This window comes from Mirounga leonina, unplaced genomic scaffold (genome assembly GCF_011800145.1).
Source record: "Mirounga leonina isolate KUSES-001 unplaced genomic scaffold, KU_Mleo_1.0 Mir_154, whole genome shotgun sequence".
In the NCBI taxonomy this organism is placed as follows: Eukaryota; Metazoa; Chordata; class Mammalia; order Carnivora; family Phocidae; genus Mirounga; species Mirounga leonina.
This window is the reverse complement of record NW_023270389.1, coordinates 11,250,611-11,275,780: the sequence shown is the minus strand read 5'-3', so window position 1 is coordinate 11,275,780 and position 25,170 is coordinate 11,250,611. Positions and strand designations below refer to the sequence as shown.

The 25,170-nt window shown below is 52.2% G+C and overlaps 1 protein-coding gene and 1 long non-coding RNA gene across 4 annotated transcripts; one reads left to right on the top strand and one right to left on the bottom strand.

Moving 5' to 3' along the window:
- Nucleotides 1-6,641: 6,641 nt before the first annotated feature.
- On the bottom strand, nt 6,642-13,454 carry LOC118014071. Of its 3 annotated transcripts, XR_004680194.1 has the most exons (5): nt 13,300-13,454; nt 11,056-11,223; nt 9,559-10,884; nt 8,037-8,168; nt 6,642-6,959 (listed from the first exon to the last, which is right to left on the bottom strand). It is a non-coding gene; the product is annotated as an uncharacterized LOC118014071 (long non-coding RNA). The 3 variants fall into 3 exon arrangements; XR_004680193.1 differs by lacking the exon at nt 6,642-6,959 and having other exon boundaries at nt 7,009-8,168; XR_004680192.1 differs by lacking the exons at nt 6,642-6,959; nt 8,037-8,168 and having other exon boundaries at nt 9,375-10,884.
- On the top strand, nt 12,873-18,492 carry HLX (H2.0 like homeobox). Its single transcript, XM_035010087.1, has 4 exons — nt 12,873-13,900; nt 14,669-14,848; nt 15,640-15,824; nt 17,647-18,492. Exons 1-4 carry the CDS (start codon nt 13,309-13,311, stop codon nt 18,127-18,129), a joined length of 1,440 nt encoding a protein of 479 aa, XP_034865978.1. The 5' UTR covers nt 12,873-13,308; the 3' UTR covers nt 18,130-18,492.
- The last annotated feature ends 6,678 nt before the right edge of the window (nt 18,493-25,170 follow it).

Below are 25,170 nucleotides of genomic sequence, written 5' to 3'. Positions count from 1 at the left end.
GGTGGTGTTATAGAGAGTAACAAGTGGGTTTCAGGGACGGCCTCTTTTGAAAAAGAACATTTGAGTTGAACGCTGAGTGACCCAAAGTAGATAGCCATACAAAACTCAGGGAAGGGAGTTCTCAGCAGAAGGAACAGCAAATGCACAACCACTGAGCTCAGTATGTGGTAGGGACAGGAAGAAGGCCAGGGAGGCTGAAATGCAATGAATGGTAGAGAATGAAGGGAAATGAAATCAGAAAGCCAGGCAGGAGGGAGCGAAGCAGAGAACAGACTTGATTAGGTAAAGGGAATCCGGCTGAGTCAATGAAGATGAAGGATTTCAGATACAAAAAGCTGGAAAAGACAGACTCTTGATCTCAGGATACTACTGTTCAAGGGGCAATGGTGGCTGGGAGAGAAAATTCTGGCTCCTTCTCTAAAGAAAGAATAAGGGCAAGGGATCACTGGAAAAATGATGAGCCAGGGCCCCAGTGGCCGAAAAAGCAGTTATGAAACCAGGGTGCACCGCTTACTAACTGTGACTTTAGGCAAGTTACTTGGCTGTTTAAAAACTCCACTTTGCCAAGTAAATGGAAATACTAAGGAAAGCTCCTTTCTAGGGTTGTTTTTGAAATCAACTGTGCTAATGTCATTCAGAGCTTAGCAGAGTGTGGGGCCCTTGTACTCACTATTTTTATCTATCTAGGCACGAAGCAAGGAGCCTCTGAACCAAGGACGTTGGTAATAGGTTTGGAAACTTTCAAGAAAAATTTCAGAAGAGACTCCAGGACCTTAATGACTAAATTGTATGTGTTACAGGGGAGGGAAAAGAAGGGCAAGGGAAAGAAGAGGGTAGCGAAGACATTTTTACCTCCCAGCAGAGTGGGAGCCATGTGTGCGTGGAGCCTCCCCGCTGTCCAGGACACCTGCTGGTAACCAAAATCGACTCCACTCCCAAGCTGCAAAGGACAAAGCTGACCTGGGTGTTGGGTTTGAGGGCAAGAGTAGAGGGTGAGCCAGTTTAGATAAATGCCTTCCCTGGCTTGTTTTCCAAACCACACTTCATTGGTTGAATATTTTAAATATTCAGGGTGATTCACTTTTTGTAATGCACAGACCCTGAATATAAACGAAGGGATTTCTTCTCATCTGCACATGTCAATTGGACAGTCTTGTGTGGCTCATTGAATTCTGATCTCAAAGAGCCTGATACAAAGGTGGCGGGCAAGGTGTGCCTTGTGAAAGAGGTTTCAGGCTAGTGGGGAGGGCTCCTGGAGTCAGACTTCCTCCTGACAAGGAGGAGCTGAAAACAGGGGACGTTTGAAGAGTTACTGTGTTTTTATCATATAGAGTGGCAAACGTTGAAGACTACAAACATCCACTGTGTGAGAGAGTGGGAGAATTGTGCGTTCTTGCCAGAAGTCTGGGAAATGTAAGTTGAAATAATAATGAGATATCAATTTATGTCCATCAGGGAGGCAGGAGTTAAAAGGACCAATAGGATCATTGCTGGTGGGAATGTGAGGAAGAATAATGTCATAATTGGCAGCAGAATGTGATGTTACTGCCTTTTTAGAAAACAATTTGACAACATCTACTTCAATTTTTATGCATGTATATACATATATAAGTATATATATATTGAAACTTACATGTACACACTCCCCCCTATATATAGAGAGAAACCAATATATATATATTGAAAAGTGAATCACACAAGGGTGCATATTGCAAAAAATATCACTGAAAATGATGGAAAAAACCCTAAAAACCCAATAAATGCCCATCAATATAAGAAAGATATACTATCGAACATTCACATTATGGAATATTATGCAAATAAAAGCAATGAGCAATGAACAATGAAGGAAAAATTAAGTTAGAGCCCATAATTTTCAACATGGAGGAACAAAGCTCTAGAAATAAATGGAAGAGTAGTGAAGTTTGCAAAGGAGGCCATGAGCCTCAGCAACACACAGAATGCCAGATGTTGATATCAAGACTTTTTTTGCCTCTGTCTGTCTCTCTCTCTCAGTTCTTCTTGGCTCCTCTCTTAGGCTTTGTCCTCTTCTTTTTTTGTAATTAAACAAAAATTTTTTGAAAGATTCTACTTATTTGAGAGAGAGAGAGAGCAGAGCAAGAGAGAGAGAGAGATAGAGAGAGAGAGAACCAGTGGGGGGAGGGGGAAGGGGCAGAGGGAGAGGGAGAAGCAGGCTCCCGCAGAGCAAGATGCCAGATGACATGGGGCTCAATCCCAGGACCCTGGGATCATGACCTGAGCCCAAGGCAGACGTTTAACCAACAGAGCTAGCCAGGCGCCCCAGGCTTTGTCCTCTTGAGGGCAAGATGGGCGTCCAGGCATATGTTTTCCTCAGAAGCAGTAATTCCAGGGAGAGGGAGAGATCCTCTCATTCACCTTCTCTACCAATCTTGGAAAAGGAGTCTGACTGGTTTCGCTCCAGTCTCATGCCTCTGGTTGCATGTCTGCTTGGGGCATACTCATCCTGTGCAGGGTCCCATGATTTACCACCTGCAGCTCTTGGGAGGCAAGTGGGCAGTTCCCAAAAGGAAAAGGTGCTGGGCAGGTCAAAAAGATTACAGGTGTCCACAATATCTGCCTAATCTTTTCTCTATGCATATTTATGTATAAACATAATTCAGCTTACCTTGTTAATGAAAAGATTCTAACATGTAAAGCATATTCCTATACTATTCATAAAACTTCTCATAACCTTCCATTTTTCATGATACTGATTGCATAGAAAAAATCTATTACTTTTGCTTTTTGAATTCTGATCTCAAAGAGCCTGATACAAAGGTGGCGGGCAAGGTGTGCCTTGTGAAAGAGGTTTCAGGCTAGTGGGGAGGGCTCCTGGAGTCAGACTTCCTCCTGACAAGGAGGAGCTGAAAACAGGGGACGTTTAAAGAGTTACTGTGTTTTTATCATATAGAATGGCAAATTATGCTTACCTATTGCTTTCCATTTTTCTGCTTTATATTAATATATATCAATACTATATTTATATACTACTGTATAAAGCCAGACATCTCAAAGAAGGGGAAGACCCATGTGTGAGAAAGCAGGTTCTCCCTGTAAATAAACAGCCCCATTCAGTGGCTGGAATTAAGGAAATTGTCAAATTACCAGTAAAAGGAGTGGAGGGAGCACTGTTCCCCATTTATCTATTGATATAATTGTTTATGTGGCCCATGGAAGATAGGCAGGAGAATACGAAGACATCAGACGGGAGATCCTAAAACAAATCAATCTAGATAGGAAAGCAATGAGCCAATCCGTTATGTCAACCATTAATTACTCTGTACATGTTTCCTGAGACCCTAATATGTATCTGGCGCTTTACTAACTTCACAAACATAGGCCCCGTCCTCATAAAGTTTAGAGTACATTGTGGATAGGCTGAGGACAGGTAGTAAACAAATGATGGCAAACTTGATGGGGACTAATTCAAAAAGGTGCTTAGAACTACAGGGGGTTAGCATAGATGGTGCAAACCTCACTTAGCTGGAATCAAGAGGGGCTTCTTTATTTTTTTTTAATTTTTTAAAGATTTTATTTGTTTATTTGAGAGAGAAAGAATGAGAGAGCATGAGATGGGGGAGGGTCAGAGGGAGAAGCAGACTCCCTGCCGAGCAGGGAGCCTGATGTGGGACTCAATCCTGGGACTTCAGGATCATAACCTGAGCCAAAGTCAGTTGCATAACCAACTGAGCCACACAGGTGCTCTAGAGGGCCTTCCTTAGAATGTGTTGTATAAATCTGACAGCTGAAAGATAAGTGAGAATTGGCTGGACAGAAGGGGAATGGGAAGGAAGGCCGCCTACAAGGGCCCCAGGGCAGAGAGGGCATCGTGTGCACCCAGAGTCTAGAGAAGGCCGACTCAGCTCTCAGATGGAGAGTGTAGACCGTGGAGTCAGATGGGGGTGGGCAAGGGGACAGGGCCTTATTCATGTGGAACGTTGTAGGTGATGTGTAGGGTTAGGGCCTGTGTGCTGAGGCTGGTGGGAAGCCACTGCAGGATTTGGGATAGAGGAGCGATATGATTGTAAGGGAGTTGTTAAGAGAACGCTGGGTTTGTAGAATATGGAACAGATGGAAGGAAGGCAGGGGTGGCTGCAGGGAAGCCGGTGGGGAGGCTGCCATGGTAATTCAAAGGAGGGATGATGGTGGCCTGGGCTGAGGTGGTGGCCAGGCGGTGGAGAGACGGGGAGGGGGGCAGTTTAATGTCCTTGAGAGTTGGAAGGCTGGTTAGATGTATGGAATGAGAGAAAGAGTCCAATATGATGATCAGGTTTTGGTTTGAAAAAAAACAAATCATACCAAGCCAAAAAAAAAAAAATGCCTTTGAGGTACTCAGTTGGTTAAGCGTCCGACTCTTTTTTTTTTTTTTTAAGATTTTATTTATTTATTTGACAGAGAGACAGAGAGCACAAGTAGGCAGAGTGGCAGGCAGAGGGAGAGGGAGAAGCAGGTTTCCCGCCGAGCAGGGAGCCCGACGCAGGGCTCGATCCCAGGCCCCTGGGATCATGACCTGAGCCAAAGGCAGACGCTTAACCGACTGAGCTACCCAGGCGCCCCATAAGCAACCCACTCTTGATTTTGGCTCAGGTCATAATCTCAGGGTTGTGAGATGGAGCCCTGAGTTGGGCTCTGAGCTCAGTGGAGTGTGGGCTTCTCTCCCTCTCCCTCTCCCCCCTCCCCCTGCACATGCACACTCGTGCACTCTCTCTTTCTCTCTCAAATAAATAAATAAATAAATAAATAAATAAATAAATAAATCTTTTAAAAAAGGTGCCTTTACCAAGAACCCTGGAGGAGAAACAGTTTGGAGAGGTAAACGGTGAGCTCAGTTTGGGATGAGTTGAGTGTGAGGTACGAATGAGACAATGGGTAGAATTTTGAATAGGTAGCTAGATACACATGGAGAAGTCAGGGTATCAAACCAGCTTGTTCTGAGAGTTTGGGCTTGAATTACATGGATATTGTGAAACCATTCATCCTATTCCATGGGTGAAGAAAGAGTCACCTGCTTAATTTTTGCTTCCTGCTCACATGATTTCTTAGCCAAGATAAGTCTTCACTTAGCAATGTAAGTCCTTTTCTGAAATGTTAGTATTCTTGAAATAAAACTTCTTTCTTTTGGAGATTTTGAAAGACACAATGAGCAAACAATCCAGCGAGGCTCATTAGGGGATTGAAGGGAAGGAGCTAATGTCCTAAAATGGCAGCTGGTTCTGTGACGGTTTTATTTATTTATTTTCATTAGTATTTTTAAAAATAATTTTGTTTTCTTTTTTAGATTTTATTTATTTGAGAGAGAGAGAGAGGGAAGGAGAGCACGAGCAGGGGGAGGGGCAGAGGGAGAAGCAGACTCCTCACTGAGCAGGGAGCCAGAGATGGGACTCGATCCCAGGACCCTGAGATCATGACCTGAGCAGAACGCAGATGCTTAACAGACTGAGCCACCCAGGCACCCCTCTGTGACGTTTTATATTAAATATACCCGACTTGTGTTTTGTTTTCTAAAAAGTCAGGGTCTTGAAATAGTATTATGTGCCAAACTTTGCCTTCCTTAACAGGCTAATGGCCTTCCCAACTCACCAAACCAGGCTTTTGTAAATATTTCTGTTTTGTGAATACTTTCTCTGTTTTGTAAATACTTCTGAACCTAATAGCTTATTTAAGTGTGTCTAATTACAAATATACACAACAATCAGCCCTGAGCTCAAAAGGACAAACACACACAACAGATCACTTTGAAGAAGCATGCATATTTTATTGTCATCTCCCAATAAAGGAAGCAGCCCTGCAAGAGAAAAACCATAAAGCTGGGTGTTCAATTAGCATCAGGTTCTTCATCTACGAATTTATGATTGAACATGGTTATATTTGTGTTCTAATGCAATATGTTCTTTAACAGGAACTGATTAAAGATGGTCTTTTCTACCTCCTAAGCATCTTTCAATTCTCCCCCTAATCTCTATCGATACCTATCACCTCCTCTTTAGTTTAGGCTATCTCTATGTGTGGTGGGACCAAAGTTCTGTAGCCAGGCTGAGCTAAGTCGACACTGGTTAGTAGGAGGATCCCAGTTCCAATGAAGTCTTGAAGACCCAGGCTTGCCTTTCTGCTTCTCTAAGACCCTGATTCTCTTTCAAGACCCCTAAAGGTTAGTATTATAAGCCTTTGTAATACCTATGACTCAGACAAAAGAGCTTCCAGCCAGAAATACCTGTATCTAAAAGAAATAACTGTATAATGCAGTTATACTCTTTATATAACTATGAGCTTCAAAAGTGAAAGATTATTCTTATTGTGTAGTTTAACAGGGCATGGAAATCCTACAAAACTATTTTGTGCTGGTGGGAGGAAGTGAGTGGCAGAGCTGAAGTGAGTGGCAGAGCTCCAGTGTGGGCAGTTCCCATTTAAAGCACTTGTAGGGGCACCTGGGTGGCTCAGTTGGTTAAGCGACTGCCTTCGGCTCAGGTCATGATCCTGGAGTCCCAGGATCGAGTCCCAGGATCGAGTCCCAGGATCAAGTCCCAGGATCGAGTCCCCACATCGGGCTCCCTGCTCAGCAGGGAGTCTGCTTCTCCCTCTGACCCTCCCCCCTCTCATGTGCTCTCTCTCATTCTCTCTCACACAAATAAATAAATAAATAAAATCTTAAAGCACTTGTAGACAGAGGACAGACCCGAGAGAAACTGAAATGCCATCCTCCCATCTCCCTTTTTAGTGCCCAGCAAGGAGCCCATGTCCAATGCTCCCACGCTGCTCCCTGGGCGCACCCCCAAAGGCCTGTGTCCTTGCTTGAATCTCACGCTCCTCTGGGCTTCTCCCGGTCAAAATAGCTCCTTGCCCTCAGGCATTAGCACCATGAGAATGGTCAGACACATGAATTCATAGTATGATGCCTCCTCTCCAAAGAAGGAATCCTCCAGGAGCCGAATTTCAGCTACCTTGAGAGGAAGGGGAGAAAAACATTGTGAACCCAGGGTCTTCCTGATACGCGTGGTCACAAATTCATGATGCAGTCACCAATCTGCCCTTGCTCGACAGTGTTCCGGTGCCAGGCTCTGGGTGAAACCCAGTTCTATCCTTCAGCCTCTGCCTGAAGCCAATGCACATTCTGCTTGAGGGCAAGAGTTTTTCCTCTGAATGAACCGTTTCCCCTGAAGAAATTGGCTGAGTGGTATGGCTCTGGCTGATGAGTCAGAGAATGTAGTGTCTGCTCCCTGCAACACCATTTCCCAACTACGTAACCTCGGGCAAGCCACTTAACCTCGCTGAGGGGCAACATCCTAGACTCAAATCGGGATAATAATACCTCCTCTGCATCCTTACGGCTGGTTATTTTAAAGAACGAGTGAGATAATAAATGGGAACTGGCCTTGAGATCTGTAAAATTAAGATATTAGTACTGAAGGGTGACAGCTTCCCTCACCCGGTCCGGTTATTTTAAACACATAATACAAGATCTTTCCATATTGCTGGCAATATGGAAGGAAACAGCTGCGGGTCCAAGCCAATTTTAGAAACCCGTGTTTTCGCAAAAGGAAGAGTCAACTTTGCTGGCACAAGACGGCCACTGCCAGACAACAATGTAGAGATGGCCCAGCAGGTGTCAGCAGAGAACCAAGTTTGGGTACTCCGCCGGCTCACCGAGGGGTGGAGGGGACTTTGGGGCCGCCGGTGGAGACAGGGTTGGCGAGAGTCTGCCGGTCCAATCCTGCTGGGCTGCAGGTGGGCAGATTGGGACCAAGAGGTGGAAACAACTCTCCAACTCTACCTACAGAACTCTCATTGGCTCCAGGATCCTCTCCCTTCCAAGGGTCCCTTCCATTCCTGAATTGGACAATTCCGTGTCCCTCTCCGTCTTTAGGACCTGTGCTATCACTTGGAAGACTTGTCTCAAAGGAAAGAAAGGTTTGTTTGTTGTTTAGAGAAATATAACTTTGGGAGTGATTTCCTCTTTCCCTCTCAACACCAGAGTTGTTTTGAATGTATGATTTTTCACCTACACCTCCTTCTCCTACCTTAACATTGGGCTCACTCACAGGAGACAGAACCCCAGCTATTCAGATGCGGTAATTCAGCTAACCAATCCAGCTTCCACAAGGATAATGCATTGAGAGTGGGCAAGCGCTGTTTCAGAAACCAAACAGAACCTGTTGAATGAAGTACCAAATCTTAATGTGTTAAAGATGGCCTCTCATAGTTTACTGTTACGGGGACATGATTTCACTGCAAATATATGTGAGTCTATGTTGCAGTGAGCCATGTTAAAATGGGTTCTACTCTTAGGTTTTATGAGGTCTGAGGTCTTTCCTGGCTGGGGGTGAAGGGGAAGGTGACTTGGAGAGACAGAGAAGTAGCTCTTTGCAACAGGAGCAAACCCCAAACTGCTTGCTTGCCCTTCTGCCCAGTCTCTAAGACCCCTAGTGAGCACATGAGTGTGTGTATATGTGTGTGTGTGTGGGGGGGTGGTACACATGTGTGCAGTGGTACATCGTAGGAATGGAAGGAAGGGCATGTGTGAGAAACTCTGTGAGAGGAAAGAGCAAATGGGATCAGACCCAGAAGATTTTCTGAGGCTTTGAAGCCAGATCTGTGGGCTGGAGGTCAAGGGCACGGCCATGATCACATAAAGAGATGGCCACCTACCAGTCTGCTACACCTGGGGAATGCGAAAAAGGCTAAGGAAGAAATCAGTGACTATGGAACTTGTGGTCCTATCACATTGTTACTTGCCTTTCCTTCCCCATATCAAAGTCTAACTATCTTCAGAAAAACTCTGGAACTCTATTTAGTTCTAGAAGAACGGAAGTTTCCAGGAAAAGGGAGTTGGGGCCTGCTTAGAATAATCCAGGGTGTGTGTGTGTGTGTGTGTGTGTGTGTGTGTGTGTAGAGCCTCTAGAGTCCTAAACTCCAGTATCTAGCAACCAAAAGGAACAGAGTTCCCATACCCACCACTAAATGTGAGCGCTGAGCCCCACAGTCTATAAATCTTGAGCTGGCAGAATGACAGCAGAATATATGCAAATTCCTGCATTACTGCAAATCTCTCATATCCTCAGCTGGGTAAGCTATGTTTCCTTTTCTTTCTGACTGTGAATATTTAATTATTTCCTTCTTTTTCTTTGAAACCAGGAGGTACCGTGATTGAAATAATATTCAAAATAAAGGCAGGGGGAGTCCCAAGTCCACAAAGCAACTGCTTTGCACATTATTTTGCCCAACACGTAAAAGGAAAAACAAAAGCAGATAGCAGATCTGGACATCTTAAGCCCTTGCGGAGTTACATCACTGCAATAAACAAAGGTCTGCAGTCACTCTCTTTGAGCTTTTACGCTCAACTGGTGTGTATCTGTGTCTCCGGGTTTAGGACAAGAATTTGCACTGGGATTTCAGTGTGGGGACTCTATAAACACAGGGACAACCAAAGGGTAAGGGGACCCGTCTCTTGCTCCGGTCAATGCCTTAACCTCTGATTTAGGCTCCTTCTTTCAATCCTAGATCCCCACAAGCAAAATTGTTCCATTATAAAAGGGACCTTACCTGGCATTGTCCATTCCCAGTACGGTGAAATAGATTTTGGCTGTGTCTACCCAGCAAAAGAGAAGGGGAGAGTTGAACGCGTTAAAGACAGCCATGAGAATCGATCAGAAACCCCTACCTCTGCTGCTCTCTGTTTTCAACTGTAATTTGCCAGCACAGCTTGGCGGCCTCAGACGAAATCGTCTTTACAGATGAGCTTCCTCAAAGACAGCACAGCCACATTTAAGCTCAAGTTAATTGGGTTAAGTGAGGCCCTCTGCACTCCTGCCCGAGCCGGGAGCCTCGTGGCTACCAGGCCCCGGGAAGCCCTCGCCTCTGCCCCCAGGGCCTCCCCGCCCGTCTCAATTGCTCTGGACCAGTTCATTTCGCCACAGCTCGGAGCCGCTCGGAAAGCAAAGATTAAAGGGGAAAGTCGCAGCTGTATATTTATATTTTCATTGCTAGAAGGGAATTGATTTCCGCGCATTTATTTTGGTAGTTGTAATACACAAGGGCGGATTTGCGTCACCCGAGCAACTTGTCGGTGGAGATAAAGTTGCACAAATATTGAAAGGGGAAGTGCTAGGAGTCATTATAGAGTTTTTCTCCGGAAGAAATAAGGATTTCTGCAGTATCCTAAAATACTAAGGCCGCTTCTATTTTGAGACCAATCTCGCAGGCACATCCGCTCATTTAGTACGAGTTTGAGCCCATCAAAAAACAGGAGATGACCTGAACTCCGGCGAGCCCGGGGTTTCCTGCTGCTTTCTTGGTTCTGAGGGGTGGGCAGTAAGGAGGAGGGGAGTCAGCGGGCTCAGAAGAGGGCGAGGGGCCCGCAGCGGCGAGACCTGATCCCGGGGAAGGGGTGTGTGTTGGGGGGCGGCGGGGGAAGCAGGGCGTCGCTTCACAGGTTTCCTTTTTTGCTTTTCCCTCCAGGAGCTCGGTGGAGGCCCGGGTGGCGCAGACGCGGTTGCAATGGAGCCGAGGGCCTGGAAGAGCAGGGGGCGCGCGCGAAGTTGCAATTTAGAACCAAGCCGCGGGCCTTTCGGGGACACAGAAGAGCGCGCGGCGGGGCTAGGAGTCCGCAGGAAAACCCTGATCCCGGGCCTCGTCTCCGCCCCGGCCTTGAAATGCTGCAGATGCGGGTCGTGGGCGCCTCGGGACACCCGGAGGGCCCGCGTTCCGCCTAGTCTGCACCCCGCCCCCACTCCCCACCTCCCCAGGGACGTGCTTATTTGGGGGTGAGAGGCAGGGGTGAGGCCTAAAGACGTCGCCTTTGGAACCTTGAGTTTGAACTTAGGCGCCGCTGTTGAAATGTTTGCAGTCAAATCGGAATTAGAAGTGACACTAGAAAAGAGAAGAAAAGGGGGTTTATGGCCGTCCCCACACACTCGCGCTGGTGACTGTCCGTGGGGGCTCTGAAGGCCGCGTCCTTCCAGCCGAGTCTCGCCATAGTCCCCGGCCCCACCTCCACTGGGGCACTTCAAGGAGGGTCCAACACCCCATGCGGCCTTATACCTGTCACTCCTTTGCCTCTGTCTAGAAACCGGACTGGTCTTCCTGGATCTGTTGCCCCAGATGCCCCTGTCCTCAGGCGATTCAACAACTCCATTCCATCTCCGGAAATAACACCTCTGTCCTTGCAGCAAGGAGCAAGGCACGAAAACCCTTTAGTAAAAGAGCGACCTAGGGAGGGGGAGAGAAAGACAGAGAGCCGATGGAGGCATGGGCAGGGGACAGGCAGGAGGGGATGTCCCATTGCTGCATGGCCGGAAGTGATTGATCAGTGATTGATTACTTTCCAGGAGAAAGTCAAAAGCTTAAAATGACAGCATCTGTAACAAGAGGCTAGAAACCACTAGAAATAAATTTAATTAGCCCCAATCTTGAATTTGACCCAGGCATGGCAAGTTCAGTTGCCCTTCTGGGTTGATTTGGTAAGACCTCTTAGTGCTGAAGTGAAATAAAAAAAAATGTCACAGAAGCTTTAATGCAACTGTATTAAAAGTTTTTTTGCGGGGAGGGAGACATGCCTCAGAAGCACAGAAGATCAATTAGGAGATGCTTATTAGGGCAATCGAAAACAAAATATTTCGTGGTTTCATTATTGTTATTATTTTATTTTCTTCCTGAAAATGTGCAAGAAGAGCTCATCTGGGTGGCCTGTGGTTTGTTTGGGAGAGGGGTGGGGAAATCCATTCTGACTGTAATTTAAAAGAGAAGGAATTCTTAAAATAGAGATGTTGATGTTGCAGAAAACCCCCACTACACCCACCCTGCGCTCTAAAGACCCAAAGCACGAATGGAAGGCGTCGGCCTCCACTGCAGCTTCTTTTGCGACCAGGCCCAAGGGGTTCCTGGGGAAGCAGTCACTGAATTGAAAGTAGTATTTAACCCCAAGGAAATGTGCTCTTGTGGGCACTTGCAAAACAATGGACCCCACGTGATCTGGGGTTGTGGTGGAGCTGGGAGGGCGACATTTCCTACGAGGTGCAGCGGCGGAGGGGACGCGCGTGCCGCTTTCCCGGGTTTCGGACGGCGGCCTGTTTGGTTGTCGTCTGAGGCTCGGGGGAGGGTTTGGCTGCGTCCAAGGGAGACGTTCGGAGACATCCATCTTATTTTGTTTGAAAAGTTGCTCGTCCAAGTTGTCACTGGGTGACAGCTTGGACTAAAGCTAATTTGCGAACCGCCCCTCCTCTCTTCCCTGAGGATCTCGGAGGCAGCGCCGCGGACGCGGTGCTAAATTGGGCGGGGACTTCGGACCCCAGCTTTCTGGAGCCAGAGCTCAGAGCTGAGCAGCTTGGCAGCGGGAGCCCACGAAGGATGAGGACACCGACTTTCGGGATAAAGGCCGAGTGAAGAAAAATCAGGCCCGAGTGAGGTCAGGAGGAGGGAATCCAGGGGGCCGCCCCCGTGTTCCAGGAGGCGGGCTTTGCACCCGTGAAAATACACAGAAGCACCCGCTTCTCTGGGCAAGCGCTGGCGCTGGGACCAACTCTCTACGTCCGATGTCGGTTTGGAGCTGCACAAGTTAGGGGAGGGTCGGAATTCCCTGGAGCCGCCGCCCGGGCCCCTGCGCAGGGGACCCCGCTCAGCCCACGCGGCAGCAGCAAACACTTTGGCGTGGCCGGGGCGTGGCCGAGGCGGTGGGCCACGCCCCTCTTTCCCAATTCCCCTCTACTCCCCGCTCCCATTGGTCATGAGGCTGGCCAATGAGCACTCGGATCGAGGTCCTACCCTGGGTCTGACTCCGAAGCTCCTGCCAAAAGTTTGGGAGTTTTTAGAGAGGAGTTTTTTTTTTTTTTTTTTTTTTCCCCCCTATTTCTTTTTTTTTTTTTTTAAACTAACGGATTATTATTGTTGTTGTTTTAAATTTAGCTCTTAGGGCTTAGCTGTTTGGGTTTTCTTTTGGTGCCCAGCCCCTGTCTCCCCGGCTTCCCTGGCGTGTGCGGAGCCGCGGCCCCCGCCCGCCCAGCAGCTCCAGCGCCCCTCGCTCGCCTCCAGCCCGCGGGGAGCGCGGGCGCCGCGCCGCCTTTAAAGTGAGGCCAGGGGCCGAGGCTGTGCCCGGCCGGGATCCGGGCCTCGCCTCTTCCCTCGGTGGCGCTAGGGCTCCCTGGCCTGTCTTCAGTGCGGACGGAGAAGCGAAAGCGGATCGTCCTCGGCTGGGCTGCCGCTGCCTCCGGGACTCAGCGCGCTCCTCCCCGCGCACCCACCCACCCACTGGGCCGGGCCCGGCCGGGCCGCGGCGGCAGCTCGGCTCACCCAGCCAGAATGTTCGCCGCCGGGCTGGCGCCCTTCTACGCCTCCAACTTCAGCCTCTGGTCGGCCGCCTACTGCTCCTCGGCGGGTCCGGGCGGCTGCTCCTTCCCCTTGGACCCCGCCGCGGTCAAGAAACCCTCCTTCTGCATCGCAGACATCCTGCACGCCGGCGTGGGGGAGCCGGGGGCGACCGCGGAGGGTCTGGCGGGGGCCTCGGCCGCCGCCCTCACCGCTCACTTGGGCTCGGCTCACCCGCACGCCTCTTTCCAAGCTGCCGCCAGATCCCCGCTTCGACCCACCCCGGTGGTGGCGCCCTCCGAAGTCCCGGCTGGCTTCCCGCAGCGGCTGTCTCCGCTCTCAGCCGCCTACCACCACCATCACCCACAGCCACAGCAGCCGCAACAGCCTCCGCAGCAGCCACAGCCTCCGCCTGCGCCCCGGGCTGGCGCCGTGCAGCCCCCTGTCTCCGGGGCGCGGGTGGTCCCGAACCCCTCGCATAGCGGCTCGGCCCCGGCCCCCTCTAGCAAGGACCTCAAATTTGGAATTGACCGCATTTTGTCTGCAGAATTTGACCCCAAAGTCAAGGAAGGCAACACGCTGAGAGGTAGGTCTTGGGCGAGAGGCTGCAGGCCTCTGGCCACGGCCCTGGCGCACTCCCCGGTCCCGGGGCCATTTGGGATGCCTTTGAGTATTTGCACAATTAAGGACAAACCGGTAAAATGAGGGAGAAGAGAGTGAATTGTAAGAAGGCTGTGAAACGTTAGGTTTAAAACTCACCTGCTCTGCGTTAAAAAAAAAAAAAAAAAAAGATTCCAGGGATGCTTGAAAAACACACGTCACAGAATCATTATTCATAAAAATCGTTGGTGTAAATATTTGCTGAAATGACTATCATCTGTCTCTTGAATCATGTATCTAAAGGGAGAACTATATTAATTTGACAGGGAAAGCCCTTTTGGGGAACACTTTCCCTTCCATTTTTCTGATTTCTAGTGAAATTCCACTCAAGGAATGTAGGTAAACAAAATAGACCCCCGGCTCCCAAGAGAAAGCGGAGTTGGGGCTCCTTCACTGGGGAGGGGGTAGGTCTGTGGAATTCTAGCCAAGCACCTGGAAGTGACTTCCTTTTGGCCATTTTATATAAAGCCCTTCCTTGCTGTATGTGTAGACGTGGACCTGTGGGCTACACGCAGGAACATTTTGCGCATCGCCCCTTGGCCACTGTCGGGAGAGTGGGGTTTTGGCGCGGAGACAAGTGTCTCTCGTGACTTCGCTCCAGGAAAACCGAATCGAGGGGGAGGGGAGGAACAACTCAGTCCGAGAGAGTGTGGCTTTGCCCGAGGTGTAACCAGCTCTTTTCTCTCGCCTCCAGACCTCACGTCCCTGCTAACCAGCGGGCGGCCCGCAGGGGTGCACCTCCCCGGCCTGCAGCCCTCCGCCGGCCAGTTCTTCGCGTCTCTAGATCCCATTAACGAGGCTTCTGCCATCCTGAGCCCCTTAAGCTCGAACCCGAGGAATTCAGTTCAGCATCAGTTTCAAGACACGTTTCCAGGTACGGAAACCCTCCCGAGCGACGGCCTAACGGGGCAGGTCGACTGGCCCCAAACTGAGGACGGCTCACGTGGCCACCGCGGTGCAACAATCCCGGAGTTGGTGAAGGAGGCTACCAAGTCCGGAGACAGAAACCGAAAGAGTTCTCAGATAGCTAGCTCACTCTTTTGTCGGCTCCCGGGGGGCGGGGGTGGGAGCGGTGGGGGACCTGGGGTGCCGAGAAAGTGTGTGCGTGGGCGGGCGGGGCGAGGTGGGGTGAAGGGGCTTTCCCTCGTCTTTTCTCCGGAGAGTGGCTTGAAAATGCAGCAAGAGGTGTTGCTTTTTTAACACAACACAGAGTTAGGGATGACCTCAAACACTTTGCCCAAGGGGGTTCCGTTTGCTCCCACGTTTGCAAGAACGTGTTCATACACACACGTACACACACGTACACACGAGAGTCAAAGCTGTCATCTCTCCATCCTTCAGGCCCAAGGGACAGTGTCGCCTACTCTTCGCATGCCCCAAAGGCCACGCGTTAGGTTTATGTTTTTTCTTTGGAATTAATCGACGAAGCGCGGGACTTCTCCACGGCCACCCTCGCTTTAGGCCTTAAGCCTGAAGTCTTAAGAGCTGTAGCGGTAGGGAGGCCATTCCGCGTCTGCGTGAAGGACTTTCTGAATGGGGGCTCGACTGTTTAACGCAAAACACTTAGAAGAAGCACGGTGAGTCCCGGGCGCGCAGCCCACGGACCGGGGGGCACTGACTCGGCCCTCCTGTCTTTCTCTCGCTCCCGCTCCCGCCCGGTGGCAGGTCCCTACGCCGTGCTCACGAAGGACACCATGCCACAGACCTACAAGAGGAAGCGCTCCTGGTCGCGGGCGGTCTTCTCCAACCTGCAGAGGAAAGGCCTGGAGAAGAGGTTTGAGATTCAGAAGTACGTGACCAAGCCCGACCGAAAGCAACTGGCCGCGATGCTAGGCCTCACGGACGCGCAGGTAAGCCGGCTCTGGCTCCCGCGCGCAGCTCCCTCGCGGGGTGGGGGGCAGCATTGCGGCCTACCCCAGGCCGCCCTCCACCCCGGCCCACTCGGCCTTTGCCTCGGAGACGCAAGGTCTTGAATTTCAAGAGACAATGTAGGCGTCGAAACTTGAGTCTGGGGGTGGGGGGGGGGGGGGGGGGGGGGAGAGAAGGACGGAAAGAATAGCCCATCCCCAAAGATGTATGTCAACAAGCACTGCATGTTTATTTTGGCCAACAGGCGAAAGAACCGCGGAGAAAGCAAATAGGCCGCAGGAGATAATAATTATGTACTCGACTCTAGTGCAGTTCGCTGTAGGAGGCAGTTTATTTCAGAAGAGATAAAAATCCAAAGTCAAGAGATTGTTGTTGGGTTTTTTTCCCCCCCCCTCCTCCCGTCCTTCCTCCCTCCTCCTCCTTCTGCTGCCGCTGGATTGTGAAATCCCCATTTGTGAGGAAGTGAAAACATCATTTCAAACGGAATGACTTAGCCCTAGCAGGGTGAGGAGTGCACTCCTCAGCAGCCAGTCAGTCCGATTTTCTAACGGAAGAAGCTCCTAAGAAAATCTCTGGGGGGGGGGGGGGGAGTGAGAGAGAGAAAGGAAAAAAGATTTTCTTAGAATACCCAAGAGCATTTCAGCAGGTTCTGCCTACTTGGGGTTTTTTGTTTTTCCAAGACAATGGCGAATCTATCGTGTTTGAATTCAATTTCTGAGTCCAATTTTTTTTTTTTCTTTTCTCCAGTTCAAGAACTGGACTTTTTGGGGGGTTTTGGAAATAGAAGAGTTACGGTTCTTCCATACCCCACAGCAGCGGGGCCTTTGCTCCCTGGGTGCTCAATGTTCTGAGTAGGGCAGAAGTCAAAGGCAGGCACCTTTTCATAGCTCCTTTAGGGCCCCCCTCACCCCCCCTTTTCTTTCTGTCCTCCATTACACAACTCCCCTCCCCAACACACTGGAAGAGCCCAGCCGTTTTCCACCAGCTGTGGATGTTATTTTTAAAAGGGAAGCTGGAACTTGTGTGAACAGCATTGGGTCCCCCAGGGGATTGTATATATTTATATAGATTCTCCACCCCATCCCTACCCCCTTCCTCCACTTTGCACAGGTTTAATTCCAGCGTTTTCTAAGCCTGCAGAAGGATTAGTTTATCCCGGGCAGGGGCAGAGTCCTTATCAGCTTCTGAGTACACACATGCCAAGGAAATGCTCTTCAGCTGAAGGTCCAGCAGTGCCCCCACCCCACTGGGATTAACTCTTTGAACCCTCTTTCCCCTCTGTGCTTCCCACGGTTTCTCCTTAAGAAGAACTGCTTTTGTCGAAACTTGCCTTGGGTGGTGGCAGTCGAGGAGAGGACCAGCTTAGCAGGAATTCTTCACATTGGTTCACCAAACCCTTGAAATCCTGGGTATATTTTTTTCTGGGCCAGGGGTCCATAATTTAATCAGATTCTTGGAGAGCCTGGCTCAAGTGGGGTTAAGAAGCATCGATTTAGAGCAGAAATCGCCCTTAGTTTGAGGCCGAGGTGCAGGACTCCGCCTTTCAACAAGCATCCAGGTCATTTCAGGACCAGGTCTGGAGGGCCACATTTTGAGAAACAGTCCTCGCGGGTTCCGTAGGCGAGCGTCCCCGGCGATGTCTTTGTTTCCCGGGGCTGCCCCTCGGCCCCTGAGCCGAGCCCAGTGCCCGGTCCGTGGTAGAGGCGCGGGGGGCCGGGGCTCCAGGCTGCCCGCGAGTCGAGCGCCGAGAGCCCACGTCTCATCTCGGTGTCCCTTCTTGTCTCCCCGCGTGCTGCGGCGCAGGTGAAGGTGTGGTTCCAGAACCGGCGGATGAAGTGGCGGCACTCCAAGGAGGCCCAGGCCCAGAAGGACAAGGACAAGGAGGCGGGCGAGAAGTCGTCGGGCGGAGGTGCGGCTGCCGACGGCGAGCAGGAGGAGCGGAGCCTCAGCCGCTCGGAGGGCGAGGCCGAGAGCGAGAGCAGCGACTCCGAGTCTCTGGACATGGCCCCCAGCGACACGGAGCGGACTGAGGGGGCCGAGCGGTCTCTGCACCAGACCACGGTCATCAAGGCCTCGGCCGCGGGCGCCCTCCTCCCGGCCAGCGGCGGCGGGAGCGCGGGAAGCGGCGGCGGCGGCGGCAGTTTCAGCTTCGCCAGCCTCGGCGGCGGCGGCGGCACGGGGAGTGGGGGCGGCGGCGCCTCGGAGCTGCTGCCGGCGCCCCAGCCCACCCTCAGCGGCGCTCCGCAGAGCCCCGAGCCCGCCCAGGCACCGCTGGGCGCCCTGTAGACTGCATGAGGCCGGGGCCCCGGGGCCCGCGTGCCGCCCCCAGCCTCCCAGGGGGGGCTGGATTTTGCGCCTGCTTTGTGTTGCCAGCGGGGCCGGGGCCCGAGACGCCGCGGCGGCCTTGCCCACGGTCCCGCCTGCCCGTCGCTGCCGCGCTGGTGCCCAGAGCCCGGGGCGGGGGGCGAGCTCAGTGCCCCCGCCCGAGGACCCCGCGCCGGCCAAACACTTCTCCCGGGCCGCGAGCAGTTCACACTGTGAAGTGTTGGACGCAACAGTTGCTCCCCGCACTCGGGGTCGTGGCGCAAAGACAAGCTGCACTTAGGACGCCACAAACTTGTAAATAAAATGTTTACTACGGTTTGTAAAGGCCGCTTGGCTAGCTGGGGCGGTGTGGTCGTTAAGATCGGGGATCTCCCACCCGGACCTCAGCCTCAGGGCACTCTAGGTCACAGCAGCTGGAGGTGGGGGACAAGTGCTTTTGGACGGGGGAGCGCTGCAATCTCGGAGCCCCCTCGCTGCAGGGACTGGCGTCGGGCTTAGAGCTCAGAGGCTTCCTTGGCCATAGCCTGCGCTCCCCCACCACTGAACTGGTGCTCCACGACTCTGAGTGTGGCCAGAGGGCCATGGTGGCCACAGAATCTGTTAGGCCCCTGGGGCAGAAGGCCTCTCCACCCTGAGTCAGGACACTGTGAGTGGGCGCGTGGCCTTTTCTTTGCTGGCGAGTATCCAGAGTTGGAGTGGACAAGATGGTGATGCCGTGGGTGAATTTAGCCACAGTCCGTACTTACAAGGTGGGCACTCCAAGTCTGTAGTGGAGCTTTGCGGCAATTCTAACACAAGCCGCTCCTTGCTCCAGGATGGCTAAAGGGAGGAGGTAGCATCCTGGCGGAAAAGATAGACAAATCACAGTGGTTAGGGTTGAAAAGGCTGAGCCTGAGAAAGTTTTAAAGGTGCCCAAACAACCACGGGGCAGGGAGGTGACTTGTTCAAGGTCACACCCAGGCAATAGCCCAAACCAGAGGTCAGACCTCCTGGCTCTCATTTGGCCAGTGACGGGTCTACAAAACTGCATCTCAACCCCATCCACGCACACATAATCTTCCTTGCAGTTAGGCCCTGCAGGCACCCAGTGAGTCCCTCTGCAGCCCCCCACCTGCAAGTTGAGAGGCTGCAGCTGAAATACCTGTTTTGCCTCCACGCTGCAACTGGGATGGGCCTTTAAAGTTTTTTGTTTTGTTTTGTTTTTGTTTTTGAAAGGCTGAAGAGTCAAACCTCTCTCCAAGAACTTGGCTCTCCTTTCCTCAAAATGAAATGTCCAGAGTTTGTATATAAATCTCTTTTGGGAGATTCAAAAACAGACTGCTGACAAACCTGACCATACGGGGCTGTTTGGCACTGAACTCTGGCCAGGGCACGAAGCTTCTTACAGGCCCACCACCCATGTCAAGAATAGGATGCTCTGTAGAGAGTGGTGCTCCCCCAGAGATGCTCAGGTCAGCTAGCCCAGGACACATCCCCGTCCCCTGGCTGGAGTGAGGGGGCTCCGAGCAGCTCCCTGATCTGGCTTAGCATCTTCCCCATTTTGACTCATTGACTTGAGCACATTAAAAGACCACCGTTTTAGAGTGGGGACCCCAGATTTAGCCTTTGCTGGCCTAGCGCAGCACAGGGGTGCAAAGCTGACCATTCCCTGCCCCAGTCAACCTCCCAGCCTCCAAAAGGAGCTGAACTCCTAGAGGAATGTGCATAGTGGGGAGGGGAGTGGGAGCGACCAGGGTGGTCCAGTGCAGGAATGAGAAGAGAGAGGTAGAGGGCCCTAGGAGGGACCTCAAGTTTAATGGGAATGTGAGCCAGCCATTATCTTTAAATGTGCCCAGAGTTTCCTGGCACAGCAGCTTCCCCACCTGCTTGGGTTCTAGCCCTGGGTGGGAGTGATTCCCCCACCATTCCGCAGGCTCCGCTGCCCAAATGGCAGGATTCTCCCTGTACCTCAGTTTTGCCTTCACTATCGAGTTTAGTTTCCTCTGACCCCTGAAATATTGGAATTCTGTAACTGGGAAATCCCAAGGACATGGAATTTTGAGGCACTTAAATCCGGTGATGGCATTCAGGAGCATAACGTGGCAGCATATATATCTAGTAGAGGAGCTCAGCTGGGGAGGAGTTGGTGCTTTAGGCTCGCAGCTACTCTGCCTCTCATAAGGCTCTCGAGGCGCCCGCTGCCCCAGTCCCCCCTCGCTTTTCTCTTCCTGGGGCCTGGGTTTAAAAAGTAAAGGAAATAATCGCCCAGTGACCGTAATGATACGATTTTAGGTACAGTTCGGCCTTATCAAGGCCAGGATCCGCTAGACCAGAGGGCGCAGCAAAGCTGGGGTACCGGGAGGGAAATGAGCTGGGCAGCGGGCACCTGGGGGTGGCACTGGGGCTGCTTCTGGAGGGTTCGCAGGAGGCGCCCCTTCCTCCAACACCCTCCACCTCTTCTTCTTGAACATTTCCCCCGTGAAACTCCAGCGGGGCTTTAGCCTGGGCGGTGGTGTTCTTCCACGTTTTCATCAAGAACGGGGTATCTCAAGTCCAGGAGAAGTTTAAAGTTCATTTGGAAGCGGAGCAGTCGCAGGACGAAGAGTCCTCTCTAGGCCGGCCTGGTGGCGGGGAGCAAAAACCACATTTCGGGCCGGGTCGACTCATCCTGGGGCCGCTCGCTTGGCCCAGGGATCGGGAATTTTCCCGGTGGCGCTCGATGCTTGCAAGAGCCGCCAGGGAAGCTAGAAATTCTTGAACGAAGACCGAGATTTCTAAGGCGCCCAAGAGAAGGCCGAGCGCGCTAGATCCGCACACGCCAGGCCCGCCGAGGCCCTCCCGGCTGGGGCTTGGAGGCGGCGGCGGATGCGCGCGGGCCCCGGAGCCGAGCCGAGCCGCCACCCCCGCTTCCAGCCGCGTGCGGCCCAAGACTCGTCCTTCCCGAAAAGCAGCGAGAGCTCTGCCCGAGTCGGGTTCTGCCTCCCAGCCGCAGCGGTCCCCGCGGCGCCGAGCCCTCGCAGCTAGGTTACCGGCGTGCGGAGGGGTGGCGGCCGCGGGTCTCGCTGGGACTGGAGGGGCTCTAATACCCCCTCGGGGGCACGCGCTTGCACACCACAATTACACGCGTAGGTCACACATCCACATGTTCGCAGAGGCGCACAGCAACGCAGACCCAGACGCACACAGGGGAGCCCAGGTACTGGCCATTTCAGCCTCTTCCGAGCAAAACCACACAAATAACGTTCTCTCTTCCCCAGACGGCAAAGCCGAGTGAGAAGCCTCACGCCGCCTTCTTCTGCCACGGTGGGTGGGTGGGGCGCTGGTCTGAAACAAAAGTTTCCTTGCGCTAAGCCTCGCCGGCCAAAGCACTGAAAGCCGGCGTCGCTCCATTCGCCTGCCGCAGTCCAGAGCGGGCGGGGACCCGGAGGCCCGGAGTTGCTGGGAGCGCGTGGCCGTCGCTGCCCTGCCCCCCCCCCCCCAACCTGGGGCCAAAGCTGTCCGGCCCCGTGGCACTTCAAGGCGCAGTCTTGTCTCCAATGGAGGCTCTGGCCCGCAGACCAGCCAAGGAGATCACCTTCTGTTCTCACCCCACTACCCCGCAAGGACTCGTGGGTACCGTGTGTGTGTGTGTTGGGGGGGCTTGCTCGGACTCCGGTTATCATCAATCCCTCTCACTCCTTCCGCACCTCAGAGACGACCAGTGGCTTTGGGATCTTTCCTGTGGCTGCTCCCTCTAGCTGGGGACTGAAGTGGGGTGTTGGCGGGGGTTCTGGTTTGAGGCCAGCGCCGAGCAGGTGAGCTCTGAGTGCCCAGCTCGCTGATCCCTCCTGTTCTAGGTACTGGAAGTCAACCTAACTGGAAGGTGACCCCAGATTTCCTTGCGGTCGGTCGCAGTCTCAGGGAACTTAAGGGTCCCCAGGGCAGGGCAGGAACCAGAACCTGCGGGGGGTGGGGGGGGAGGGTATTATGGGGCCGTTTCAGACTTGAGCTTTAACCCTTGTGGCTTTAACCTATTGAGTTTGAATCTATCCCCGCATCACACCCCGCTTCCCCTCAAGCCCGTGCCGACCTCAAACAGCCCCCCGGTATGCGGGGCGGGGTGGTGGTGGGGGTGCTGGGGCAGCTCTGGAGCAAGAAATGGGAAGAGAGGTGGGAGGCTGAGGTCGATGCACCCTCCTCCCAGTTGCCCGCGGTTCTCCTCCACCTTCGTCCTCCTTTGAGAAGGAAGAGCTGGTTGAAGGACTGAGAACTCGGCCCTCCCCATAGGACGCGGTGACACTACTTTAAAGAGGGTGGAGAGAACCCTAAACACGCAGGGCCCTCGCATTCCCCCCTTCTTTAGTCTTTGGGGAGGAGGCTGCACACTCCATGATCTTTGTGAAGACCCAACGATTGGGTTTCGGAGGACTTTAACTGCAGGTATTCGGGCTAGGGGAGATACAGCCCGTCTTAATTGTGCTCGCGCACGCATCTGGCTCACCATCTTCCCTTTGAGGTTGTGAGGGGATTGGCTTGGTCCTAAAGACCAATGAATGGCCTTTTCCGCCAGTGCTCCCCACACATGCGGGTATTAAAACTTGCATCGGGCACCACCCCTGTAGCCGCTCTTTGGACTTCCGGACTGCTACACAGGGTGGAGTGCACTTTCTAGCTTATTCCCTCCCCTTCCCCCACCCAGGTTCTAACAGGCACAGGCTTTGCGCCTCTGACAGGTGAGCTCAGAGAATTGCTGGCCCTTGGGTCCCTTAGATGTTCTGCCTTCTGTCATTTTATGAACAAGCATAGATGTCCTCACAGATGTGATTACTTCCGACTTCCTCATTTTAAGGATGGGGTAACAGAGGCTGGGTTCTTCACACTTGCCAACGTCCCCTGGAGAGTGATGCCAGGACTCAGATAAGGCTGTGGGGTTAGTGCTTCCTGAGTTGCAAAAGGAGAGGGGTCCTCTGGGACACACTTGACCAACCAGATTCTGATCTGGATTGTTACAACTCAATGGCTTTTTAGAAGGGGCGTAAGAGGCGCTGAGACATGCGTGTGGGGGTGCGGGGGGACTGGGAGCTCCAGTTGGCCCACTCGCTCCAGGAGTCTCAGACCTGGGCCTCACCCTGATTGATATCCCACCCTTCAGCTTGTGCCACTATTAGTTTTGCTAATATGTCTAAGGTTGGGACCACAGCCTGCTCATGGGAGAAGGCATCATCCTTGGTGTTTTTCCAATCCCGTCAGCGGTTGCTGACACGTGGGATTCTGGGCAACACAAGGGGTTCGAGGCCTTATCATTTTTGTCGGGCATCTGCTGCGCCAGCTCCTTCTCTCTCCTCCTGCCCTTGGACCTGGTCCCATCCGGCAGATACTGAGGCTCCCCTTCGTGCACTGTCCTCCGTGGGTGACAGACCTGGAATAGAAGGCCATGGAGGTGACAGCAGCTACATCACCTGACCCATGGCCAGAGCTCAAGGCTTTGGTGGCTCCAGTGACTCTGGGGGCTGGGTATGAGAAGAAGGCGGCAGGTAGAGCTTGGAGTTGAGGGCGTCAGGAACATGGCTGACCTCAACGCAAAGGAGCCCAAGAAACATCCATTCATTCACCAATTACTAAATGTGAGACCTTGGGAAATATAACCATTTGGCTTCAGTTTCTTAATCTCTACAATAGGAAATAATCAAAGTCACCTAACTTTGATTTTTAGAAACTGCTGTGAGAATTAATTGCATTATAAAGTGTGAAATGAGAAAGTGGGTGGCATACAATCAGCACAATGCACTTACTATTCCTCCTCTCTTCATTTATTAATTGCGGTATTTATTACCTTAGTAGTACTTGCACAGTTGAAAAAAGTGCCAGAAAATCCTTACTCTCCCAGAAATTAAGTCTTTAGATGGAGGCTCATTAGAATTCAGGGCAGTCACAATGTCCCCCAGAGAAACCTTTTAAAGAGTAGACCGGAGTGTTTGGATAGCGGTGTCCACAGAGGTTGAGCTCAGACCCACTGAGTCCATGAGAAGCCCAGTGGCACTCCTTCCTCTCTGTCCTCTAGGCACTGCACCTAGCACTCTGTGCACACAGCAGGTGTTCAGACAATGCTTGTAGATAAGGTTGGGAGTTTTCCTTGGGACTTGGAAGGCGGAGGAGCTAGAGTTTTCTGATACTTCCTATTTGAGGGAAACTTAAGCAAGTATCTGGGGTCCAAGGAGGGAAAAATATGTGCCCGCTGGTGAGATCACGTCAGGACAAATGGCATTTTGGGAGTTTTATTAAGTTCATAACTAATCGCATAGAGGGAGAGACTTCAAAACGGAAACAGGATATCACCTGTCCATTTAGCTGGGAAAAAGCACCCTCTGCTTCTTGAGGGCAGGGTTGGGCTCTGCTTCACGCGGGAGTAATTCTAGCACCTAGCACGGCGCTTGGTACAGGGAAGACGCCTCAAGAAGTGTTTATTGAATAAATGAGTGACACATTATTGTGGTCCTTGTGGTTATTTATAGTCCCAGTGAATCTTCAGGAACAATGTGGTAGGGTGGTTAGCATTGTAAACACAGCAAGAAGCTGAGCAACAAGGCACGGGAGCTACTGAGTGGTGACCCCGGGAGGAGCAGACTTGGAAGTCCCAAATCATCTGGATGAGGATACACAGGGGTCCCCGATACTAAGTCCATTGCTCAGCAAGAAAATGAGTTCCCAAGCAGCGCTCCATACAGATGACGGCCGCACTCGTTCGCACACGTTCATCTGTATGTAGACCGTCGCGCGCAGACTGGCATCGCTGGCCTCATTTTGTGTATGGAGGGACTCGTCCACAGTCATCTCGCTAGCAGTCAACGTAAGGACCAGGGCGGAAGGCAGAAACTTTGTGTGCTTCGCGGGGTGGCCGCCTCCGGGCGTGAACATCAGCGCGAGTGTCTCTCCGCACAGCGAAGCGCCGGGGAGCTTGCTGCAGTGAATGTGCATCTTCCCTGCTCCCTCTGCTGCACGAAAGCCTCGGTTAGTTTCCCGGAGTTCCCGAGCTGCCCTCACCCC

Bases quoted from the DNA above. Each gene is read 5' to 3' on its own strand.
- HLX (XM_035010087.1), top strand. From the start codon at position 13,309: ATGTTCGCCGCCGGGCTGGCGCCCTTCTACGCCTCCAACTTCAGCCTC. The intron at 13,901-14,668 runs GTAGGTCTTGGG...TCTCGCCTCCAG, and splicing joins GGAAGGCAACACGCTGAGAG to ACCTCACGTCCCTGCTAACC. The intron at 15,825-17,646 runs GTAAGCCGGCTC...GCTGCGGCGCAG, and splicing joins TAGGCCTCACGGACGCGCAG to GTGAAGGTGTGGTTCCAGAA.